The sequence below is a fragment of the Haliotis rufescens genome, unplaced genomic scaffold, assembly GCF_023055435.1.
Source record: "Haliotis rufescens isolate VD_foot unplaced genomic scaffold, xgHalRufe1.0.p SCAF_11, whole genome shotgun sequence".
In the NCBI taxonomy this organism is placed as follows: domain Eukaryota; kingdom Metazoa; phylum Mollusca; class Gastropoda; order Lepetellida; family Haliotidae; genus Haliotis; species Haliotis rufescens.
The window spans coordinates 33,263,371-33,275,418 of record NW_025963791.1 but is presented as its reverse complement, the minus strand read 5'-3'; the positions used below and the strand labels follow the sequence as shown (position 1 = coordinate 33,275,418).

Genomic DNA, 12,048 nt, shown 5'->3' with positions numbered 1-12,048 from the left:
GGGAATTGTATATTTCACGTAACTGCGGTTTTGACAGATTCGTGGATTCGACTTGAAACACTGTTTACGAGTTTGACGAGTGTATTTATTTGTGATTGTTAATAAACCTGCTCGCTTGTCAGCTGCGGTAGGCATAACCCTTGAGATGCGTATGTTGTACATGGTAAATATTTTATGTTCGTCTGAGCGAAGCGAATTAGAACATAAATACCTTTTCTCTCTGCCACTGAAGCTGGTCAGCTGTACTTTTTTACGCCGGAGATACTTGATATTACTCTTTACAGCTGCAAAGGTTGGAATCAGAATCTCACCTCGTGCACTTTTTTTGTTAGCCATTAGGGCTTGGTTGGTTTGGTCCTGGGTTGGATCTGGGCACCAACAAGATTACCCGGACCCGTAGTGAGTCACATGCTATATTGTTCAATAACAATAAAACTCCATGGCTACACCGAAAATCACTAATGTGTCATATATCTTTCTGACACTCCACGTATTCCTTCTGACTTTTATATATCTGAGTAAAGGTAAAGCTTCAGTCAGTTTCAGTGTATGCATGATTAGTTCGTATGTACATGTATCTGAAGGGTTTTTGCCAGGGCTCCGGTAAAACATTTCTAATCAGGCATTTTCTACCCTCCTCGAATCCTACAGCAGGTTCCCTGGTCGGGTCAGGCCAGGTTGTAGGGTACCCTGGTAGGGTCAGGTAACAGGTTGTGGGGTGCCTGGGTTGGGTCAGGTAATAGGGAGTCGGGTACCTGGGTAAGGTCAGGTAATAGGGGGTCGGCTACCTGGGTAGTAAATTTGGTCTCATCTCAGGCCTAGTAGCCATCTACCTGTCTGTTCACGTTCGAATAACGTTTTGAACCTGCTTAATGTATGAGATTAATATGATGAGCATATCATGACACTAAAACCAAAGAGTTTGCTTTGAAAAGAACCCATCTTAATTGTTGAAAATCGTTTAGAATATTCTAACAGAGCACATGGTACTTTCATTATGCCGTCACACAGAACTACAACAAAACAACTAAACAGGTGTTTGCATCACATGCAAAAATGCAAGCAGACCCACTCCAACCTCTTCTTAAATGTCCCGAACCCTTTCGCCACCAGCAACAACATATCCAGAACCATTTGGACTTCACCAAATTAGGTGACAGCTGACCTCACCAATATCTGTGTTCATCTTTCAGCCCTAACGTTGTCTTGTGCAGGACAACTTTAAAGGACAACAACACTCCAATGTTGAAAGTATTGAAAAGTGGATGGCTTTTTCTTCCCAGATTCAGAGTTTCCATATAATGGACTATTATCTTGACTTGTTTGACTTGCTTATTAGAATCTGCTGAGTAAGTGAGTTTAAATTTAACGTCGCATCAGAAAGTTGGAGTATTGTTGCCCTTTTAAAGTCAGAAAGTCACATGCCTCTAGCTTCAATTAAAACAAGGTTATGATCACTTCCAGGGTCTATAACATATGTTATAAGAGTGTGCTTGAGAAAACAAATTGTGACAGTGTATTAATCCTGCACAAGAGACTCACTGTATATGTTGACGAAAACGAACTGATGATAATATGATAATCAAGACGGGTTAAGGAATTGACGACTTGTGAAAATAAGAGCCAAAATAGTTCGAATGACTAATTTACGTGTTCACTATGTTTACAAACAAATTTGAAACCTCACATTATGGTCAACCTTCGACGGGCTTCGTCTATCAGGAAACAGGCCTTGCTGATGTTTCAGGATATAAACACATACAATGAACTTTCCCATGCTCAAGTAAACAGTGAAAGTATCTATTGGAACTACTCATTCAGTTTACGTGCTTGTCCCAGTTCCGGATTGTCATTTCTCTTTCGTGGCGTGATTCTTGAACGTCGACACTTCGCGATACGCCGATTGTTGATGATTAGTATTGCAGGCACATCTCAGAGATGTCCATACTGATGTTAAAGTGTAGCGAATGTAGTTTGCTGTGCACATGAACTTGGCAGCGTTGTGGACAAGGTCAAGGTTATTCAGTTAGGGATATTGCCCGTATGACAAGTATTTTTCTGTTTGCTAAGATATCTTTAAGTGTTATCTAAATCGTTACTGAAATAAGATCAATTGAATTTTAATACGATCTTAATTCGACGAAGGCCAGTAACATGTCAGCTAAAGGTATCTCTGTATGTGACGCGAAGTAACACAGTGAAAGTGAACCGCATATATTCTTGCACCGCTCATGTACCTACCCAAGAAACGTATCCGACGCATTTTTGTTGTTATATCTACGAAAGGACGTTTAACTTTACTGCAACATTGTTGCCACAGTGTTGATCCAACGTACCAGGTTAACGCTACCATAAGACTCAGTTGAAAGATATACATCGTGCAAGGAGGAGCATAAACACGGTGTGTTTACTTTGGAAATTCGGCTTAGAAAGTTCACTACTTCCACCAAAAATGCTTCAGAGACACTCAAAGCTTCTTGAAAAGGAGTCTGCACTATTTGTCTGCTTTCTGTTTCTTTTCTAAAGTGAAGGCCTATCTCATAGATAACATTAGTAGTCTGGGTTACACAAGTAGATCACATGGTTTGACGGATACTGATCTTGTGACTGGAAAGATATCATATCAACACAGGACAGGGGACAACTGATAGGTAGGCTTGGTGTTGGCACTGGACATAACATGGAATAATTTCGTAATATATAAATCCTTCCCTTACACATTATTAATGAACATTTGTTAATATTTAAGATTGGACGATGTTTTGCTAGCACCGCCAAAGTATATATTTTGGGAGGTAAATGATTTAGGAAGAGATAAGACATTAAATATATATTTTATTATTTATAGCCAACCGGAGATCATGAGGTGAAGTCATTTTCTAACTGGTCGACCCGCATTATCCTTTTGTTCCCATCTATACACCAGTGTATGTACTGCCTTCATACAACAACCTGTCAGTTAAACGCAATCTGTCATGTCAGCATTGGACGCTGTAACATTTATGCAAAACATTTTCACAAAAATTACCTCACATAAAAAAATCCCGTATAAGAAGTTGATTTGTACCAGTATATACTGACATGTATAGCTAACACATGCATATATGTGTTCCCCATGAAGATCCGGGTTAGAATGGGTCTTCAGCAATCAATGCTTGTCGTATTGTGTCATGTCATCGTGTCCTAATTACCTAGATCGATGCTCCTGATGTCAGTCACAACCTTGTTTGGTCCAGACGCGATAATTTACAGATCGCCGTCATATAACTGGAATAGTTCCGAGTGCGGCGTTCAACAACAAACACAACAAGACACATGTAGAGAATAATACATGAGTGTGTTTCCGTATCATAAATATCAAAATTTATAGAATAAAAGTTGAATTGTTCGACCCTGTAACGAGCATACAACACATTCCTCATATTTGATATTTACGATTCGGAATCACGCGAGGGTTATCTTTTTAACCTGTCATGTCATTCTTACAATAATCTCGATCAACGATGTTCAATTTTTCAACCTGATCTCACTCAGCTTCAGAAACCGCGTATGAATATAGTGTTTGAGTGAACTGTCCTATGTATCATACGGTGATTTACAGCCATGTTTGTCGATATGATTATCCACATATCGGGAAGAAACTTTCGTCTATAGGTTACAGATGAAGCAGATACTGAATCGATGTATGGAGATAAAAAGTTGTACCTGCACGCTGACCATTCGCACGTTAATGGGATCATGATACCAAATATGACATGAAACATGACACAGCTGGCAACCACAAAAAAAATAGTCATGCACAATAGGCCACATCGTCACTATCTCGCATGCACGCACGCACGCACATCGCTTTATGGGGGCAATAATCTTGGACGCGACCTCACCTTAGCGGCTATGAATCAAATTTTAGAAACAGATGCCCTTGTTTTGATAGTTTGTGGTTACAGTTTTGTAGATCATTGCAGATCACCCCACACCCCCGCAGATAGTGACACCTGGATTAACGGGATTTCACTCTCAGTCTCTTATTACATTTGGTATCAACCTGTCTCGTCCTTATTTTGATTGTTAATTGTAATATTTATCATTGAAACATTCTTTGCATTATCAATCATTGACATAAAGTATTCATTGTTTTGAGGACTCTGAGAACATTCTCAAATTAATACATCCATATCATGATATTGTGTACACAAGCTTTCTTCGACGTCGTTTTCACATTGATAGATCTTGATCTTCAATCGTTACCACACGCTTGCGAAAACATTTCTATTTATAGACTGATGGGGTGTTATGAACATGTCTCATCACCGTTCTGACAATACTTTCGGAATTTCAAGTTTACAAGTCACTCAGGAGTGAATGAAGCTGGCATTAATAATGTCTTAGTTTGACTTTAACTGAACTGATTGCAATGCGTAAGTTGACTCAAGGGGCGAGGTAAGATAAAGGCTCTTGTTTACCCATTGCAAACATCAAATATTATTTACAAGTTGTCATTTTTCTTTCGTACATATTTCCAACTTCCAAAATCTAACTATGAGCCAGTCAAAGTAAAACCCAATTCCCTCCTACAGAAAAGAACTAATTTGAATTTAAAGATTTATTTGGAAACTTACAGTAACTTCAACGTACATCCTTCCAACATGGATATTACATATGTCGAGAAAGGGAGAAGATTTGTGTTCACAATTATAAATCCACAGGGCAATCAAAAAAGGAAAGTGATACACAAATTGATATGTGATGAGCTGTTCGAAATCCAATTAATTATTCGATATGAGGAAAATGCATACAGTTGTATTTGTTGTTACAAACGATTTAACCGTGCGGAAATAAGTCTGGTGTAATGGTTTTCGTGTGAGTGCTTTTTTTTCAAAAACAATAATTTCAAAAATTAGTAGTCTGATTGGACAAGTATTATTTGATGGTGAGAGGTTGATTGTTCAAAAGTGAAGTAAATGTGGAGAAACAGCGTCTGTGGTCGCATGTTGGTGGTATGGTGAGCATTGAGACGCTGGTCGATCTGGGGTATCTAGATGGTACGTATTCTCTCACCAAACTTGATAGGTATGATGGAGCTGAGCCTTTAATACATAGGTAGGCGATACTTAGTATCTTATGTTCGATCCTTACTGAGGCCGGTATCCAGTGGAGGCGAATCAAGACTAGTGAGATTTAGGAGTGTTTGTTGCTTCGTGTGATAATTCGGGTTAAGTTGTACAGAACAGTCTTTAGTTATAGTACAAGGACACCAACTACCCTCAACATGCATCAACTCGATAATTCGGAAAAAACGAATGCAGAATTAAATGAATATTCCCAACGGAAACGCTGTCGATTATCTGATCTCATACTGACAACCCTTCTCCATGAAAAAACCACACATTCACAAGGCTTGGTGTTAACATTATTTATTCATTTATACTGACTGTTGGTAGATTTTCAAAGTTCAAACACGTGTGCATTTCAAATAATGATGACAATGTCAAACCTGTGTGAGTTTAATTGGCATTAATTAAGCCTCACCTCACATTGTCACAATAATTCATGTATATTAGTATGAGTTCATCTCTACAAGGTAAATCCTTAATTGTGTGGAAACAAAAACCTTGTTTTTAACAACAGAGCCAGTAAGTTATTAGATAATGAGTTAATGGGCCTTGCTTGGCGTGATATCAATATGTAGAATAATGTATTCCTATAGCACTATGTATAGTCATTTTGGGAACACATTTTTATCAGTTTTTGGTTAAATCGTCCGGTTGATTTTAACAGAATATTAAAGCCGGATGTATTGAGAGACTATCCCACTTGTGGCTGAATATATATGTCAAGTCTTATCACCAGAGTGACTCAATTTGAACCGTTTGTTACAATGTGAGACCTGGCTGACTGTCTAATCGTAACCCTGACGTCTTGACTCCATGCTCGTCACATCAGCAGCTGTGAGTTTGCCTGTTTGACACAAAAACGCCATCAAATTTGGAACAAGAATTCATAAGAGCGACAATTTCATATTTGAACCGTTTGTTACAATGTGAGACCTGGCTGACTGTGTCTCATCGTACCCTGGTGAGGTGATTCGATGCTCATGATGTCAGCAGTTGGTTTGCCTGGTCGACACTCTACATATAATACTGATCGCTATTGTGTAGTTGACTGTGATGTTGTTTCGGCATAGAAACAACATTGACTTCTCAGAGACAAACTACACGTTTGACATCGAATAATAGACGTTTCAACATATTAAATGATGCACTCAACACGTGAATGAGTTTGGTGTTATCCCTCTTTGAACAGTATTTCAGTAATACCATGTCAGCTTGATGCGGAAGGTAAGTTCGAAATGGCTCTCTACAACATATTTTCAGTATGTGCCAACCAAAATTGCCCCATTACAGGGACGGACGAAGTGATATTTTTTGAAAAATTGAAAAATGATTTATGTGACTTTCATTCTTGTTTTCCAGATGGCGACAGCCCAGATTGGGGAAGTGAGAGAATTCCTCACCTGTGTGATCTGCCAGGAACTGTACACAGACCCCTGTACAATGAGGTGTGATCACACATTTTGCAGGAAATGTGTCACCAAGTACATCCAAACCAGACCAGATGCTGTACAGTCCAAGACGATCCCTTGTGCCTTCTGTCGACAAGATACCAACGTCCCTGACCTCAACCGGCCAGTGGAGGAATGGGCGGGGCAGATCAAACCCAGCATCATTATACAGGGACTGATTGACACACAAGCCGACGTTGTCAAAACGGGTATTGATAACATGTGCATTTTAATGGTATTTGATGTTTTTTAGATACATAGTATAATTACAGTATTGCAGTGAGACACTGTTCCAATGATAACAATTGACTCAAATAAACACCAGAAAATACACATTTATCCATCAAAAGCATGTCTCTACTGTATCCAAAGCACTTTAAGAAAGGCGTACTATATATTTTAGCTATGATACTACTTATTAACATGTTCATTATTAACATTGAATATGATGCGGACATAATATATATAAATACTAGTATACGTAACAGTTATTGTGACCAGGTGATCGATAATGCTCTTGAAAACAAAATAGCTAAACATGTCTACAATATGTAAAGTTAATTGTAAGGGCGCAGTCATTTGATGTTCTCAGGGGTTGGGTTCAGGCGGGGATATTATCGAAAAAATATTTTCTCCCCAAATGTTGTTCAAAAACATAATTATGCTTCAAATTGTTGAGAAAAAAAAATTGCCAGTACTTGTTTCTTAAAACAAATTCAGGCTCAAAGATATATATAAATTATTATAATTTTTTTTAAATATCAGGTTCTGTAGCTCGGGCTGAAAATATCTAATCTCAATACAAAATCCCATTTCAAAAGGTCTGTTTCATTTTGATCAGAACTATAAGCCTACATAAAATTATTAACAGTGTAATTTTATGGCAGCCAATGTCTCAAGCATAACAATTTTATTCAAGCATTTTCTCATGTAATTGTTTAAGTTTTCGATCAAACCCTAGACTCCCAAAATCTACCCCTATTCCCCCCACACAAGAATATCAAATAACCCTGACAAGACAACACTTTATCACCAATCCTATACCGCAAGCACTGTTAATAACTTTCAAAAAAGAACAATTTTTCCTGAATTTTCTATCTCGTAATTTATGTAAATACAGTTATAATATCTCCATTAACCATAGAAATGTCCACTTACAGGTTCCGTTTCATGTTGCTCTGTGTGTGAGAAGTTAGGGGAGACAACTCAGGGAGCCTCATGGTGTTCTGAGTGTCAAGTGTCCCTCTGCGAAAGATGTGTCAAGATGCATCGTGCAAGTCCAGCATCACATGACCATGAAATCTGTGACCTTTCAGGAGAGGTCAAGGTGAAGAGGAGACGCAAGGTCATGTGCAGGGAACACAAGGATGAGGTTATAAAGCTTGTGTGTAAAGACTGCCACAAAGTCGTGTGTTCGACATGTTGTGTTATTCACCACAGGCAATGTGAGTCTGTCATTACCACAGAGTCAATGATGCCAACTATGAAATACCACTTGAGAAAAAGCGCGGAACAGTTATCAAAGAAAATACATAGAAAACATACAATTGTTCAGAAAACAAACAAGAAGATTAGCGGAATTGAGAAAAACAAAATAGCAGTAGAAAAGGATATCAAATCTGTTGTTGAGAGAGCCATCGCCAACATCAAGCAGAAAGGAAAACAACTGAAGAATGAAGTCAGGGATATTACAGACAAACAAACTAAGGAACTTAAAGTAGATGTAAAACTTGACGAGATTGAGATGCAGATGTACAGACAACATTGTGAGTTCATTGACCAGGCCTTGGTATCGGACTGTGATATGGACCTGTATGACGCCTATCAGGCCTGGGAATCGGGGGCTGTAGAGTTGGGGGATGTCAGGGACACAGACACAGCAGACACACGGAGAATAGATGACATCAGGTTTACACCTGACACTGACAACGTCCAGCACATCCTAGATGACCTACAGCTGGGGAAGATTGACGTCACATACCAGGATCAGGGCACGTGTCTGCCGTCTCCAGTGCTGATTGACACGATAGATTGGAAGATGGCGGGTGATGAAGTTGAGCCTGCTCTATGTGACGTCACAGTTCTGGTTGTAGATGGCATACAGACAGTTGTGGTCACTGACTTAAATAACAAGTGTGTGAAATCCTTCTACACCAGAAAAAACTTGACATGCCAAAGTAAACTTCCCCTGGATAACTTTCCATGTGGTGCAACACAGTTGAAGGAGAAGCAGGTGATGGTTGCTGTCCCTGACTCCAGTCAGATTGTTACAGTGGAAGTGACCCCTGACCTGGTGCTGCTCTCAACCATCACAACGAGCATGGACTACTGCAGTCTCGCTGTTCTGAGTCCTTCATCTCTAGCAGCAGGTACTACCGCCTGTGTTGACATCCTTGACATGGCAGGACACGTGCTGAGGTCAGTCACTACACACAACAATGAGACACTGTTTGCCCCCCTCTTCTACATGTGTGTCAACAACAAGGGCAACATACTCGTGTCTGACTGGGAGAAGAAGTCTGTGACATGTGTGACGTCAGAGGGGGATGTTGTGTGGAGATACGCCCCTACTGGAGACAGAGCACTTAGCCCTTATGGTATCTCAACTACTCCAACAGGAGACATCCTGCTTGCAGGCAGCAGTAATGTTACAAGGCTTACAGAGACAGGGGATTATGTCACAGATCATCAGGACATTGACTGTGATCCATATGGATTGTATGTCGATAGACATGACACACTGTATATTTGTGGTGGAGGTCAGACACACGAAATCAACTTCATGTAGTCACATCAACCACTGCATGCTTTCAATCATCACTATCGCTGGTGTTAAATGCACTATGGTCTTTTCCGATTGGGATGTGAATGATCATACAAAGGTGTATCCATAGACATTATTTTCACATCATTACACATAACATTAGGCAAGACAAGACAATTATTCAGTATAGAGGCCAGTGGCCCAAAATACAGACATATAAAGGTTTCATTTCATAGCGCTACTTTACACACACACACACACACACACACACACACACATACACACACACACACACACACACACACACACACACTCTCTCTCTCTCTCTCTCTCTCAGCATGGGTCTTTGGTTAGTCACGGGGTATATTGTTAAACGACAATGACAATAAAACTCCATGGTTAAAAAAAACTACAAATCTCTAATGTTCGCATTTCTTTCTGACTATGCACACATTCCTTCTGACGTCTATATGTTTGAGTAAAGATAAAGCCTCAAACAACTTCAGTGTATGCATGACCAGATCGTTTTATACGTATATCGGGCTTTTTGCTTGGGCTCCAGTAAAACAAATCAGATGTTGTATGGTCTACAGTGGTTTGTGTTGATGACTAACAAAGCAGCGTATGAAGTTATTTTTGTTGACTCATTTATGGAGTGAGATATATTTTTGTGTTTTGGAGGTGCACACTTTATATGCAGACTGATGCAAAGTATGCACACCAGAATTTTAAGTGTGTACGTCTATAGACACAATAAATAGAAATTAGCCCACGCCCACCAGCGAACTGCCTGCGAGACGTGCTTTGAATTCGCAGTGTCTAGCCCGTGATATGTCCGTGACTCCAGTTCAAATAAAATCGATGAATGAAAACTTCAATGAATTAGTTTTACTTTGTTTTGTGTTACATACTTAATCATAGGTTCATTTAAAAATATCATTTGCACACAGCACGAGCAAAATGTATTTTTTCCACAAATAAAAAAAGTCTATGATTACAGTTGTAATGTTCTCAGGTTGTCGTATCAGCTGATAACTGCATAACGAACGCGGGGTTTGGTTAATCACTGTTTACTGATATACTAAGAGACGTCTGTACAGGCTGACGGCTTACTGGGACTCACGCCGCGCATGCGTATAGATGTACACTATTGATAGTCTAAGATGCTAGTATCCTGATGGAATCTCTCTGAACTAGACAATACGGTGTCTGATGCTGAAGTGCTTGTCACTAAAGAATCTGATGCTGTAGAACCAGACATGCAACCTTTGACCAGAAAAGAAAGAAAAAGAAAAACACTTAATAGAAATCAGACAACCAGGAACTCCTCATCTTCAGAGATAATTGTTCATAACGCCTTTGATGCTCTGGACATGGATGTAACACCATCGTCACAGAGCAGAAGTAGGAGTCCTTCCTCCTCACGTGTACGTGAGCGTTCGCAGATTGAGCCACCATGACTCAATCGTCCAACATACTTTGATGGAATTGTAGAGGATATAGAAATAATTTTCATGATTTACAGCTTTTAATTCAAGATTCTAAACCATCAGCTTTGTGTTCACAAGAAACCTATCTTAAGAACACAGATAAATGTGATGTCAGGAAATGTAACATGTTTAATCTGCCATTGTTGCTGCAAAATGGTGCCAAGATCTTGCAAATACTGTGGTTGGTTCTGGAGAGTGCGCGGACTTCTGCCAAGAGCATCCCAGACGTGTTCGATGGGATTGAGGTCGGGAGACCTTGACGGCCAGTCCATGACGTTGACTCCCACATTCTGAAGGAAATTCCTTGTCAAAATTGCTGTGTGGGGTCTGGCATTGTCGTGTTGGAAGATCAAACCGGGTCCATGAGCTGCCATAAAAGGCAGAAGTTCTGGTGCCAGTACCTGGTCGCGGTAAGCATCAGCGTTGAGGTTGCCACGGATGACAAAAAGCCTGGAACGTGCATTGCCACAGAAAGCACCCCACACCATGACACTTCCGCCTCGAAATCTGTCAACTTCCTGTACACAACACTGGGCGTAACGTTCATGACGGCGACCTACCATCAGCAAATCGAAGATTAAATCGGGATTCATCAATGAAGACGGCTTGATTCCAATTCCCCTGAGTTCATCGTACGTGTTGCTGTGCCCACAATTGACGTTGACGTCTGTGTAATTGAGTCAGAATCGGCCCGCAGTATGGCCGTCGTGCTTGAAGGTGAGCAGTTCTCAGACAGTTGTGAACAGTTTGCGCACTCAGTCTACCCCTAAACAGTTCATTTCTGGTTGATGTAGCCGTCAAAAATCAGTTACGGAGGTGCCGTAAGACAATCTGACGATCTTCTGCATGTGACGTCACACGTGGTCGACCTGGCCGAGGGCGATCAGTGGTGGTACCCGTTTGCTGTAGACGCGTCTGTAAATCATAAACAGTCCGTCGACTACAACCAATCGTCCTTGCGACTTCAGCTACGGACGTTCCCGTCTGCAACATGCCGATGGCACGTTCACGTTGCACATTAGAAAGGCGTGGCATGACAAATGGCCGTAAAGCCTTCTTGTGTTTTTTTTGTTTTTTTAATGACTGCTAACAAGTTTGGCTGAAAACATGTACGGTATTATGGCCACGTGACCAGTTGCACGTGAAAAAACACTTTTGCCACTATAGTGCTGTGCACATGATTTTGATCGATTCACCTGCACAAAAACGGGTGTTATCTGAAGACAATACGT

General features: G+C 40.3%; 2 protein-coding genes across 2 annotated transcripts in view; both read left to right on the top strand.

The window, feature by feature from the left end:
- The window catches only part of LOC125378021 (tripartite motif-containing protein 3-like), a 61,604-nt gene that overhangs the window by 14,359 nt on the left and 35,197 nt on the right, over window positions 1-12,048 (top strand). The window lies entirely within an intron of this gene.
- On the top strand, window positions 6,474-10,198 carry LOC124151240. The gene is made up of 2 exons (XM_048392627.1): window positions 6,474-6,771; window positions 7,723-10,198. The coding sequence occupies exons 1-2, from the start codon at window positions 6,474-6,476 to the stop codon at window positions 9,348-9,350; spliced, it is 1,926 nt and encodes a 641-aa protein (XP_048248584.1). The 3' UTR covers window positions 9,351-10,198.